The 14,939-nt window shown below is 39.0% G+C and overlaps 1 protein-coding gene across 7 annotated transcripts in view; it reads left to right on the top strand.

The window, feature by feature from the left end:
- Positions 1-14,939, top strand: part of LOC117295265 (rho guanine nucleotide exchange factor 28-like) — a 122,740-nt gene that overhangs the window by 17,201 nt on the left and 90,600 nt on the right. For all 7 annotated transcript variants that reach the window (XM_033777815.1, XM_033777816.1, XM_033777817.1 and 4 more), the window contains exons 4-5: positions 1,576-1,726; positions 3,633-3,935. In XM_033777815.1, the coding sequence (XP_033633706.1) occupies positions 1,576-1,726; positions 3,633-3,935 (454 nt within the window). The remainder of the gene's footprint in view (positions 1-1,575; positions 1,727-3,632; positions 3,936-14,939) is intronic.

Genomic DNA, 14,939 nt, shown 5'->3' on the forward strand with positions numbered 1-14,939 from the left:
GTTAAATTTGTTCCTCTCACTTACACTCTTTCCCCCTAAAGGCCGGTGTATAGTCGGTCGCGCGATGGTCGCGCGACGTAAATCTTGCGCGCAATCCTAAGACTGAGGCCTAAAAACCTTGTCTTTTTATGATCGCGCGTCACAAAGGCTATAACTCGGCCTTAACTCTGATGACCGATTGAGCTTAAATCGTCACAGGTTTGGCATTTTTAAAGTGTGATATCTAGTCTTTGACAACTACCAATGTTCCCATGTTTTTTAAAAGCCAGCTTCAAGTGGCCAGTGAACCAAATCAGGTATTTTATTCTAGCAGCTCTTCATACATGTAGCTGTCATGTTTGATATTTGCAAAGGACACAGTACACTTTTTGAGCTTTTGACAAATCATGGCACCTGTCAAGATTTATACAGGTGTGACATTTAGAGTCCCTCACCTTTCCAGCAGCCCCCCCCCCCCCCTTGCTGAAAAAAGAAGAAGCGTACTGCAAGAAGATCTTAGAGTTTGAACAGGGAATGAGAGGACACATGTGCATCTGATAATTAACACGCTGGTGTATTTTTGGGGTGACATATGTACGCTATTTCAAGGAGAAATTGTGTGGCATGCTAACTTGATGATATTGATCTTGAAGTCATATGTAAAGAATGTGTGTTGTTGACAAGTAAATTGGGCTTTGATTATACTTTCTCATCTTGAATCAAGATTTATATTTAGTTGTATTGTTTTAACCTGAACTTTCATCTTTGAGTGGCCAAGGCCATTTTACTTTTTTGGAAAGGGCACTTCATGGGAATTCCTATGAAAGGGCACCAAGGCCAGGCCCAGGGCAACTGAGAGGCTATGGTATCTGTGGCCTCCACGGTATTCCCGATCTGGAGTATATTTTTGATAGGGTTTGAAAACTCATTTCTTTAGTTTACAAAGACTTCAAATTTAGTTTTTCAGTGGGGTGTAAACAAAACAAAAAAACAAATTTTTATACTTTGCCTTTAAAACAAGATCCAGTTGAACTGAGTACACAAGTCAACTCTTCCCAAAAACATGTCAGAGATATTTATCTTTTATTTACAAGTTTATGGTCGTTCTTGTCTCTGTCTAGACACGCTGTGAGATGAATCCATGGAGTCAGTGATTTCTCTAAATGCCTGAAATTTTGAAGTTCCTAATTGGCCTATTAAATACAATTATGTACTGTCCAGGAACATGTCTTTAAGAAACTTGGAGGTTTTTATTAGCCTTTGAATTGCTTGAAAAGTGAGAATTGAGTTGAATAAATATGGTGTTAACTCTTAAAAATTCATGTCCGGGTGAACGCAGACAAATTAACTAGATTTGAGCCTGCGCCTCCAGGTTCATGTGTTGATGCTGACCTGACCAACTGAGCTTTGGTGGTCTCCCTGTTTTGTCAAAATCTTTTTAAAGATTAATAACCCAAGTTAAACATATTGCCATTTATTTTTTAACTAAAGAAGACTTTTTGACTGGGTTGAAATTTTAAACTTTGATTTACATAAATTGCTGAATGTACTTCTTAATTTCAAATTCTTTGATCCTTAAATTTTGTTTAATCCCAGGGTGGTGGTCAGATCGTGGTTGTATTTTCCGAGACGAGTGACCTCCCCGGCCTGGATGCCGAGATATTTCTAGTGTTTCAGGGGTCCAAGTCACGACACGTAACGCTGGCTCGACGACTGGACTACCATACCATTCAAGCTATCATTCCAGGTAAGTCCGTACTGTAGTCATCCACGCTTAGAATCACAAAGCTGCTGCCGCACCAAGATGCTAAGTACAGACAAAGTGTATACCAGCGTCAATATGGTAATGTTGATTTTTAAGTAAGTTCTTGCTAAGCAGATATTGTGGTTGTCTCCCTAGCGGCAAAGCTTTTTTGGAGGTATGATTTTCTTTTATGAATGGATCATGCATGATATTTTCCAACATACACTTGAGTCTTATTCCTGATTTGTTTGCCCTTAAAAAGAAAGAATTTTTTTGAATAAACAGCAAATATTGCTTAACAGATTTCTGCTAAGCAAAACTAGGCAGGATATCAGTCACAGATTGTACCTGTTGAATGGTATTTTGGCTGGTTTGTTAAGCATTATTATGTTGTGCTTAGCTACTTTTTTGTGATTAAGCAGCTCTATGAAATGTAGCCCTGCTTGAAAGCTGTACATGTATGAAGAATATGTTCACTTCAATTCTGGAAGGCAACACTGTCTGCTTTTCTGTCGTGGCGCAGTCCATGTTCAGAGACCATGAGGGCATTACACCGTGAGGGCATAACACCATGGGAGCATGAGATTCTGTGTGTGGGCGGCAGAGCGAGGGGGCAACATTGAAGTTCCTTGGAGTTTAACTTGGATCATGAACATCGAGGAGACAGGGTGTCTTGAATCTGAGTGGGCGGGAGCAATACCTGGAATGGTCTTACACTTACGTTACTTGAGGGGTTGGATAGGGAAGAACGATCATCGCCCAGCGTGCCCCTCTTGGGTATGAAAGCTACATGTACGGCTGATTGTCAGCCAGGTTGCCATGTCTGTTGCATCTCATGCTTGTGGCAGATGATGCCTTGTCATACTCGCTGCTAAATATAGGAAATTGTATTGTTTTTGTTGGCGCTAGCAGCACTGAAACCCGTTCCATTGAGTGCATGTCTTTTGTGGGTAGCAGTGTTTATGTCCGTTACTGCTTTTTCCCTGGATGTCATTTCCAATGTTGTCATTTGGTTGATGAAGCAGGAAGAATGCTTGTGTTTTCCTGACCGCATTCAATTACAAACTACAGCTCCCACTGGATGTGCGCTTTTAAATTAGTTTTTAACCACACCTAAAATTTGTGTTAGAAAAATGTTTTATCATTCAGTAAAGATGAATGTTTTTGTGACTGACTAGCTGTATTTTTCATCTGGGTTTCTAGTGGAAACAGCACTTGCCACTAACGACGTAAATTTTCCTCAAAATACTTGTATATCCGACAATGGTTTCATCACTAGCTGTCGCACAATCATTACATCGGCCAACCAGGCCGCCAGCCCGCAGTAGTACAGTCGGTTTGCGTTTGAGTAAATGTAAAGCTTGGACATAACGCTTGCGTACGGACGTAATGTTGAAAGTTGCTTTGTGGTTGTGGGAATACCCATAATGCATTACCACAGTGACTGCAGACTGCACGCACCCTTGATGTCACATGCACAAGGGCTTGACAAAGACAACAATGAAAGGCTCAAATGTAATACAAAATCAACAATTGATGTCTTTGAAGTATTCAAAGGGAACTTCCCCAATGGTAGACTTCATATATTTAATATTTTTCCTCTTTGCACAAAAATGTTTTTGTTTGGAGGAAGTTTATGTCAAGAATTACACATTGCTAAGTAACAAACAGCACACAAATCATATAGTTGTATTAAGTCCAAGTTGGGTCTTACTTTAAATCTTTAGTCACCAACTCTGTCTTTTGTTATTGGATTCCTTGACCTGTTACTTTCTTGAATAATTCTACTTGGCATGCCTCCTTCATTTCATCTTATGAAGTAGTTTTTGCCGTGAAAGCTCATGCAGTTCTTTTAATTTACAGTTAGTCTTTAAGTTCTACCACTACCTTCCTTGTGTTTGTCTTGCAGGCCACAACAGCTTTGAGTCTGTCCACCTCTCTGTGTATGCCTCCGAAGGTGGTAACCCACACCTCATCTCAGAAGGCACCCTGAACTTTGTTCAAGATTCCACCTACTACTTAGCCCAGTTCCTGGCCTCCAGTGTGTCTGATATTACTGCCCTGGAGAACCCGTCCTCCATCAAGTCGGAAAGGTTCAACTTGTGGACAGAGGACATGTCCACGCTGGATGAGCGACTCACCACAGCCTTTGAGCATCTTGAGTTGTCACCGAGCTGGCGACTGGTGGAGGATACATCCAGACTGGAGCAAGGTTAGTGATGACTGACATATGAGACCCCTCCCCACCCCAAACCCCACCCTCACCTGAAACTCTGCCCCACTTTCCACTCCCATCCTGAACCCCTCCAATCATTTTAATCATGGTTGAAGCTGTTGATTTCATGTGTCTAAGTGGATGTGTTCTCTGTAAATTAATACAAGTTTCCTCGTGGGGTTGGATGAAAATACAAATTAATATGCTGATGTTTTAAGACCAAGGATAGCAAAATATTGTGCGCTCATTTCAGAACTCATTATTTATTATCGTATTACAACGTTAATAATTTTCTACTGTGAATCAAAAGAGAAATATGTGGGTCATATTTCCGTAGTTTATGATAATATGATCCCTCTCTAGTTTGGATGACATAATATAAACATGGGGTTGGAATTAAATTTATTATTCATTAAGAATTACAATTTATAAAAAAAATATAGTGTTTTAGAAGTATGGTCTATGGGAGACAAATATTCACCATTGTACAAAGTTTCTTTCCCTGCAACTACAATCACGTACATTTTTTTTAGCTGACTGAAGAAAACTTGAGTAGAGGGAGATTTGAAACACTGACCTCCGGATTAACAAGCTGGTTGCTCAGTTGGTAGAGCGCCGGCTAGGTAGTCCGTAGTATGTTGGATGTAATCACGCTGCAGTAAACTTGTCTTTGTTCAACCCCAATCTTAATAAAATTTACAAAGTCGGTTTCTGACTGGCACCCCCGAACAAAGATATTCACAAAATAGGGACACTGCCAATATAGGGCTAGATAGCTCAGTTGGTAGAACGCCGGCACGTTAATCCGGAGGTCGTTGGTTCAAAACCCACTTTAGTCAATTCTTTGTTACACCCCAAAAATCGTTTAATATTTCAGTTACATTAATCACGTAGAAAGTTCTGAACTTAATAATTGAAGTAGCCAACTGATATTTCTATAGAGGATTGGGACTAATATGAACTTTATAATCCATGAGCTTTAAAGTGAAACAAATCAACTTTTCTCTCAATAAATACAAATTCTGCACATGCCTGTTACTCTTTCATCGGAAGAAACATGAATATCATTTGATTGTATCGAACATGCTTAGATCCAATTACCGCCCACTTAATCAGTATCCAAGTAATTCATGGCAATGTGTCAAACGCTGTGCATTACACGAGGTAGCCACTGTGTGTAGGCCTAAAGGGGTCAAAGGAGGCCTGTTTGGTTTATTATCACCGGTGAAGTGTCAAGTTGCTCCTTCTTGGTGCTATTGGGAGAGAACAACCTGAGATGTAGGGATCTTGGGTGTGTCTTTGTAGGAGACTCCTTAGAAATTTGATTAATATCTTAAGTTGGTTGTTCAGATAGATTCGATAATTGAGTTGTAATTTTTTATTTTTGGTTATTGGGATGGGAGAATTTCTCAAGATGTGAGATGATTTCAATCTTAAGATATTTCTTAATGGTTTGATACCATTTCGGGATCTTAGGTGTTTCTGTTTAGGAGACTCCTTAGAAAGTTGACAAATCTTAAGATGGTTGTTGTTTTTTCATCAGAAAGATCGGATCAATGAGTTGTCAATTTTGGGGGGATGAGAGAATTTCTGAAGTTATGAGATGATTTAAATATGAGTTCTAACATGTACAGTGTACATGTACATTATGCCTTTATTCCGAAACATCATGGAGGTTTTTAGATAGACCAAGGAATCAGAATAAATGCAAATTTTTTTGGACCTGCCTTTCCATCCTGTTTCCTGTAGAACGCCTGGAAATACATGTACGCCATGGCCTTGTTGCCCCATGGCTGGATTTTCTTGATTTCTTAAAGCTTCAAGATTCATTTTAGGATGAGTTGTCAGTATAATCATAGTGATATGTATTGTGACACTGACATTACACTTTGCTTAGCAGTTATACATTTGTAAGAGTGATTCACATCACGATGAAATCAAGCTAAAAACCTACAGAAAGTATCTCTGAACAAATTTACATTGCGGAATTGTAAACTCACCAAAAATAGCCTGAAAAGAGTCGCAAACTGCACACATTGAATTGTATTTTGGCTGGTAACCTATTTCTGGTAAACACGATTGGTTTGTGCTTTGCAAATTTTTTCTGCTTCAGTTACAGCAGCTCTTTGAAATTGGGATCGGGTTTTATAAAGCAACTGTTCCCCACAGCCTAGTCTTATTTCCAGTTGTTATATTCTGCCTCGCGTTGTCAGCCCTCTCTGCATCCATTGGCCTTGAGCGTTGTCTGCCTCTAGATGTAGGTCACTGCATCCTGACTCATTACCACAGATCCACATGATCAAGGCATGTCAAGCGTTACGCTATGTTTATGCATCCCATGACTGGAAATTCTTTAAATTGGCTGACATTTATGTGATTTGCGCTCCCCGTCGTGACCGACTTGCAAACATAAAGAACGGTTAGACAAAGTTGGGCCACGTAGAAAGACATGGATTCTTGTTATTTGATATTGTGTGATAGCCAGGGTAGTCTGGATAGTCTCAAATTGATGGTGACTAATTAAGGTAATGTTGGAATGTGCGGCTTTGGCTACAAATGGATTGTCATCTCGTCATGCGCTTTAGTATAGAACATCCCTTAGCAACAAACTTAGTTACAGTCATAGCCATACCCTTAGAATACGTGGCTACAGCTCTGGCTGGCTTGCCACGTCATCATGTGTTAAAGTATTAGGACATCCTTAGCAACACACTTAGTTACAGTCAAAGCCATACCCTTAGAATTAGTGCCTACAGCTCTGGCTGGTTTGCCACGTCATCATGTGTTAAAGTATAGGACATTCTTAGCAACACACTTAGTTACAGTCAAAGCCATACCCTTTAGAATTAGTGGCTACAGCTCTGGCTGGTTTGCCACGTCATCATGTGTTAAAGTATAGGACATTCTTAGCAACACACTTAGTTACAGTCAAAGCCATACCCTTAGAATTAGTGGCTACAGCTCTGGCTGGTTTGCCACGTCATCATGTGTTAAAGTATAGGACATTCTTAGCAACACACTTAGTTACAGTCAAAGCCATACCCTTCTAATTAGTGGCTACAGCTCTGGCGGGATTGCCACGTCATCATGTGTTAAAGTGTAGGACATTCTTAGCAACACACTTAGTTACAGTCAAAGCCATACCCTTAGAATTAGTGGCTACAGCTCTGGCTGGTTTGCCACGTCATCATGTGTTAAAGTATAGGACATTCTTAGCAACACACTTAGTTACAGTCAAAGCCATACCCTTAGAATTAGTGGCTACAGCTCTGGCTGGTTTGCCACGTCATCATGTGTTAAGTATAGGACATTCTTAGCAACACACTTAGTTACAGTCAAAGCCATACCCTTAGAATTAGTGGCTACAGCTCTGGCTGGTTTGCCACGTCATCATGTGTTAAAGTATAGGACATCCTTAGCAACACACTTAGTTACAGTCAAAGCCGTACCCTTATAATTAGTGGCTACAGCTCTGGCGGGATTGCCACGTCATCATGTGTTAAAGTGTAGAACATCCCTTAGCAACGCACTTAGTTACAGTCATACATGTAGCCTTTAGCCGCTAATTCAGATCACCTTCACAAGGTTTATTCAACTGAATATCTGGTAAATATTATTTGTTCACACTTTACAGTATCTATACAGGTCTTGAACTTTCCCCTGGGAACAGGTGAGGTAATTTTCCTCTTTTCAGGGGCACTTCTATGAGGGAAAATGTAAATTTTACATTGCAAAGGGCAGCACACAAAAGCACAGGGCACCACGGCAATTGCGGTGGGGTGACGGAGGTTAATTCAAGGCCTGTACATTAATGCTGGGTTGATGCCGCTCGAGGCGTCACATGTACCCTTATGTGACTGGGATCCCTTTGTGTCTTACCCAGGCTCCCCAGGTGAGCCATTGTGGAGCCTCCTCGTAATTCATGTGAACAAAAAAAACCCATCATGCGTTTCTTTTGATCAGTATTTTGGCAGGTGGGATGCCAGATGACTGCGTAGCGAAATTGCATTGAACTCCCAGTTGACGCTGAATAGGGGGTCTCCTTTTTCAAATTGTTGAAATTTGAATACCTAGATTTAGGAATAATGTGGGAGTTGCCCATCCCTGAATCAGGGTTACTAGTTTCCATGGTTACTGTTGATTTATGGCAACTCAAAAATCGGGAACCGATAATTTGCTCTAAATCATGGCGCATTCAGCAGTAACTACTGTAAGCATTGTGTTTTTTAGTATAAATATTTCAATTCAACTGTTGATAAATGTTTTTTGTCATTTTGAGGTACATGTAGGATGATGACAGTGATTGAGTGATGTAGCACACAATAGGATTCATGAACGTTAACATTGTGGCTCAAATCAGTATGCATGTACATATTATAAGTGTACACTTAAAAGTTATCACACTAGCGTGAGTGGAATGCGGAAAAGTACAGCACTTTTTTGTCTGGTCGAGTTGGATTGGGCCCCAGGTGTGCTACATGTATTTGTTCGTAAACAATCAGCACAGGTGTGATTTATAAGTACTTTATCTTCATATTAATTTTTGGTTTTTACCCATATACATGTGCACCGATGTGTGTAGCACTGTATACTCAGTACTTACCTGAGTCTTGTGATAAAATCACAGGCGTTTTACTCGGGTGGGATTCGAACCCACGACCTTTGCAATTCTAGAGCAGTGTCATACCAACTAGACCACCGAGATTGCCGTCAATCTTCAAGCAAACTTTGAGAGTAGCTTATAATAGCATGGCTCTGCTTACCAAATGTTGTGCTTGCAACCACCACTGTTCACTTACATGGCAAGTGCTGTGCTAGCTGTGTAAGCGTGGACTATGCACCTGCACTTGTAAGCTAACTTGTGAAATACGCTTGACGTAAGTGTGGAATTCACTGCTTCCTGGAAGTAAGCGCTGATTCTTTGCTTACAGTATTAAGTACATGGTCTTAACCTAAAACTGTGTAATTGTTCTCTGCAGAGAGTGAAATTTCACCCCGAGATTTAATTAAGAAACACCGATACAGAGGAATGAACTTTCACCATGTTCACCAACTAGTAGGGGATTAGAGAAGAAGGACTTTATCATTTGTTTAGATTTAAGGATTATCAGGGTTTAATTTGTACACTCTTGATTTGATCAAGTTTGGCTTGTGCCACTCCTGTATAACCGCTGGGCGTACTTTGCCTACCTTTTACTAGTTACATCTTGTATGATTAAAAACACAAGTACAGTGTAACTATTAGACCATGCTTTCAAATAACCCACAGCACCCACCCTCTGCTGTTCTGCCCTGTGCTTTTGCCTTTTGCAAAGTTTTAATACAAATTTACATTTTGTTCATAGAGTGCCCCTTAAAGGAACACGTTGCCTTGGATCGGACGAGTTGGTCTATGAAAAGCGTTTGAAACCGTTTGTTATGAAATGCATTATGGTTAGAAAGATGTTTTAAAAGTAGAATATGATCCACACAAGTATCACTCAAAATTGCACGGTTTTCATTTTACGTCGCGAACTAAAACGGTCGGCCATTTATGGGAGTCAAATTGTTGACTCCCATAAATGGCCGACTGTGTTTGTCGACGAGGTAAAACGAAAACCACGCAATTTCAAGGCATATTTGTGTAGATTATTGTATTCTACTTTTACAACATCTTTCTAACAATACCGATTTTATAACAAACGGTTACATAGCGCTTTTCAAAGACCAACTCGACCAATCCAAGGCAACGCGTTCCTTTAATTTTTTTTTATGGCCACAGATCATTTTCATATGCCGCACCGTTTCTTTGCAATAGTCCTGTGCATATATTCGCCAGGCAACTTCTTTACCATGTTTTAAGTCTCTGTTTAAAAACTCATTTGTTTGAAGCTGCTTATTTGTAATCTGCTTATACTTGTAATTGTATTTTTGTCTTATTGTATATTTTATTGTTCTCGTTATGCGCTTAGAGGCTTTTCGCATGAGGCGCTTTACAAATGTCATTATTATTATTATTATTACGATGTTTTACCAGAGGAAAATTACTGTAGCCCTTCAAGAGCCAAGTTCAATGCCTGTATTAGACACAAATGGAAAATGTTTTTGAGTGCAGTCATGAGAATATTTTAATGGAGTTGATATGTTTCCATTCAAGGGGTGAAACTAACAGAATTTTAAAACATCTTTCATTGAATGAAAAGATTTTCTCCATGGCACGAATGTGAAACGTTCATTGATTGTTTTATATAACATCAATATAAAGATTTTTGACTGGAAGATAAAACTATGTAAATAAACAAACTGCACAAGATTATGACACATGTGATACAAGTTTTGAATACAATTGTTTAAAACAATTGGATTGTTTTCCTTTTTTTTTCTTTCTATTCATGCATGGTTAATAACTTTTAAAAAATAGGTCATACATAAAGCTTTTCGTTTGACACAATGTAAAACAAGGAAGTGGCAATCCTAACGGACTTCCTGTATATTTCACAGAAAAAGCTGGTAATATTTCTTTGGAAATGGTTCATACACTATACAGGACTTGTTAACAACACTGCTGTCACCCATTCCAAAGTTTTGTCTTTGCTGTGGATTGTGAACAAATCAAATAGAAATTATGACGATTAGTTTTGTAACGCCCTTCCCTTTTTCAAATGGTCTCTTTCATCAAAAAATTATTTCCGAGCCAGGAAACAACTTCATCCAGCAATTGTGAATTGCAAAATATTTAGACATTGAGGAGTAAATGATTATTTTTAAGTAGCAATTAATTGCATTGCACTTTGCCTTGCAAGAGAAATCGGTCACTGCTAGCTTTTTGCAAAAAAAAGTTCTTACTCAACACCTTTTAAGGGCATGCACTCTTTGAGGAAAATTCATTGCTTGTCTTCAAACCTGTACTTGATTTACTCTTTTGTTTTGCAAAAGTAGAAGTTTTGCAGTTCACCGAAGCGGTTTTCCAGGAAATTTGTGTTCATTCTGTATAACCGTCAAACTTTCACCCAGATTGATTTGTAGGTGAAACGGATCTGTATGATTTAAGATTACAAGTAAATCCCCATTCCATGTTGACAGTACAGATTTGGATACTATATTTCGTACATGATCATAAATGACACTGCCCTGTGCTGTGACTGGTTAGACCATGTTAGACCCTATACCATGTCCTCACTGTGACCCTCAACCATAGTGTATTAAGACCACCAATGAGAACTACTGGGCTGGCCTGGCCCCTGTGTCTATTCTACTAGCCCTCAACTTGACAAATAAAAATTCCGTTCTTACAAACAATCTCTGTGAGGCCATATTTCTTCATTTTAAAATAGACGATTTTAAAATGTGGTAGCACAAATGTTGCTGGAGCAGAAACAGGTTACCAGTCAAAATACACTGTATGTGTGTAGTGTTGGTGACTGGTTCCCTGCTAATTTACTACTTTTAAATAACCCCGCGTGGGAAAATGAGTTTCTAAAAAAAGCCAAATTTAAATAGAGTAGAGGTACCTTGGTGACGTGACCCTGAGTACATGCCACATTTACCTAATAGAGCTATCATTAGCCAATTGAAATTTGTTTTTCCTCATTCTGGACTGTGACGTAGTTCTCATCAAGTGAACACATACAAAATATAAAACACTTACTGACTGACTAAATCTTCACCATCCTGACCAAATGGAATCCAGCGCACCATGCTGTGATAATAATAACCTGTACTTGATCCTTTAACCACACTGAGCAAATCCCATCCATTACAACCAAGAAAAAAAAAAGAAAAAAACATAATCCCGGAGAAATAATAAAAAAAAGCCTTTCATTATTCATAGTTTGACCTGTGTCTGCCCTGGCTGTCATTGTGATAATCTGTAATAATAGTAGAGAACATGGCATACCCACCATGGTGGGTTTATGATAGGCTCATGGGAGTCAATGGCCTTGTCTACTGGTAGAGCATTCCTAGAAACCCAGCAGTGGTCTAGTCATTTTTTATTAATTTTCATAAAATTGTAGTTTGTGATTGTCACAAGGTCAAATCTAGCAGTGATGACCCCAATAGCAATAAGACTACAAAGATTTTTAGCAAACTAAAAAAAAAAAAAAAAAAAAAATTGTTTATGAAGTCTTCCACAAACGTAATGTATATAGTTTAAAATTTGAGGTAAGGTAATTTCATGACATAACCCTCCAGTCTGTGTTTACAGTACTGAATACAGACTTCAATTTGCAGGATGAAGTGAAGATTTTTCATTCCTTTGATCCATCATTGAAAAAGATTTGAGCGTCTGTGACTAAATGAGTTTTATAGAAGGACAGGTGTGTGTCAGATCTCGATTTCTTGTAGCTGGTTTTCTAATAATAGTCCCCCCCCCCCCCCCACTCCAGCCCATCAATTTAAAATCACAATCGCGATGCCCTTGAACTTCGACCAAAATCAACTTGGATCATTTTACTCCTTGCCCTGGGAAATATTTTCAAGATGACAGTTGGAGTTTCACTTTGGATGGCTGTTTTAGGGGAAAGGTTGAGAAGATTTTTTACTGGAAGAGTTTGGCTCGCTGGCGGCAAATACCTTGACGAATAATGAGTCCCTCGTTGATGATGCTTCTTCCATCTTGCAGACAGTCTGGGTTGTGTTTCCTTTCAAGTCTGAGAATGTGAAGTGTGTAAGAGAAAGAGAAATAGCTTCGATTGGATCCGCTTTGCAGAGATCATAAAGTGCAAACCCCTAGAGGGATTCATATCACAGTTCCACGAGCTATTGTTTGGAAGTCGTCATGCCGACAAATGAACACACCCTCCTTTCTTGATTCGTGGCATTCAACACTCAGTATTGAGTTATTTTGTCAGGATACATTGTCCTGTAACTCTCATCCATTTTATAAATAACGTCAATCCGTCACTTTCACGTTTTTAGAGAAAATTGCATTTGCATCAAGCTCTGGTTGGGCAGCGTTGTGGAATTAAATGCAGGTTTACTCTTTGGCTGTTGTCCGACACCCCCTCATGCCAGGCAGTCATTCCGTGGCACGTAACAGTTAAGTGATTTTATTGATTCGCCTGAGCAGTGAAGGAAAGGAGAAGAAAAAAAAACAACGATGCTGCGAAAGAGAAGCGGCAGATTTTTTTTTGCATTTGCCCTTGTGAAATAGAGAGACTGAAGTGTTGGGGTAATGTCACATTAACAGTTTGCACCTTTTGTTAGTCCAAGGGAGTTTAAAGGGAAGGTTTGACGTAGTTGAGTTTAGAAGATTTCTCATAAAGAAAGAAAGAAAGAAAGAAAGAAAGAAAGAAAGAAAAAGAAATCATCCAGTTTTAAGTGCTTAATTTTGCTCTTGGATTTGTCATAAAAAAATATAATTTTTGTAATTTTTTTAATTTATATTTTAATTTTTGATATTTCTATATTATTTTTAAAAAAAATTAGAGAGGTTTGTCGGATTTGTTATAAAAACCCCATAAATTTTGTTATTGTTTATTTATATTTTTTATTTGTTTATTATAAAAAAAAAAATGAGAGAGGAGTGTTGGATCATTCAAGCATGAAAAAAACTCAAAAAGTGTACAATGAATGTTGCTTATTCAACCTTAAAATACACAATGTAGTTCAACATACTGTAAAGATTCCCTGAGAGTGTGCATCTTCATCCTACATGTACCAAACACCTGTCTAATATCAGGTAATTTTAAAATTTCCTCCCCACACGAAGGGTAAGAGTGCTTCGACATGTCATGTACTGGTACGTCCATCCTTTGCGTCGTGCGGTTATATCGATGCTGTGGATTACATCAGAGGAGCAATGTGCGAATTGGCGGTCCGAGAGGTGTGAATGGTAGACCGGAGCACTTATTTCGAGGCCTGGTTGGTTCACCGTTGTTGTTACTATTATTATTATTTATTTGGCCACTGATAGGAGTGTACAGGCAGTCAAAATAAGATACAACTGTGATAATTACTGTAGAAGCACCCTCAAGTGGTCAAAATTGCAGACACTTGAAGCTGGTTGCCTACTTTGTACTAGTGTCTTTGCCTTGACTCAAGAAGAAGTACAGTACATAAACATGTATTTTTGTTTGCCACTGATTATGCAGGTATTGCTTTGGATTCGCTTGTTGTAAACCTTGTTACCTTGAAGCCCAAACATAACAGTTTATATTTCGCCACCATTTTCATGAAATATTGAATGAACTCCCACACCAAAACTCTGTGTTTTAAGAAAAGTGTGTTCGGAGTTGAACTTTTATTTATACTGCAGATTCAGCGATGACTTGCTATGAAATGAAATCCCAAAAGTGCATAACATGTCAACCTGATAGGTAATATTTTAATAAGACTTGTGTCGTACTCGACACTTTGTAAACAGATGGACTGGCACTTCTCACAGCTGAGGTCAATTTCATAAAGCTGTGTGTGTTTACCATAATACATGGTTAGCAGATAATTGTGTGCAAGCAGATTTGTAATGCTTGTATGATTTGAGATTGCACGATTCAGATGCAGTGATCCTCCACTTGTCTGCTTACTAGAACTGCCGCTAAGCTAGCATCCCTTTTGCTTTAGCTTATAAAAGTTATAGTAAGCATTGTTTATGACATAGTAACTGTGTTAAGTGCCACTCTGTAAGCAGGAAATGACCTGCTTACAGGTTTTGTGTAATTGGTCACTGGTTAGCGTCACATTAATAATTAATTTGTCAAGTTGGAAGTACTTTAGATGGAATTTACTGGATGATTGATAACAGTAACAGTTCTGCAAAGATCTCAGGTTTGTTCTCCTGGCAATTCTCAAACAAGGTCTACCGTAGCAGGCCTTGACTTTAATGAAATCTATGGGAGGCCATGTCCTCTGTTGCCCTGGTCTTTGGGCTTGGTGCCCCTTCAAAAGTTCATGGGAGTGCCTTTTTGCACAATAAAAAATGGCCTAGCCCTCGCAATGGCCCTCATTAGCCTGCCGTAGACCCTTGTAGTTTCATACATGTACTTGGATGTGTTAGTACACATTGTGTTGATTTTCAAAGAG

This window comes from Asterias rubens, chromosome 10, assembly GCF_902459465.1.
Source record: "Asterias rubens chromosome 10, eAstRub1.3, whole genome shotgun sequence".
Classification (NCBI taxonomy): Eukaryota; Metazoa; Echinodermata; class Asteroidea; order Forcipulatida; family Asteriidae; genus Asterias; species Asterias rubens.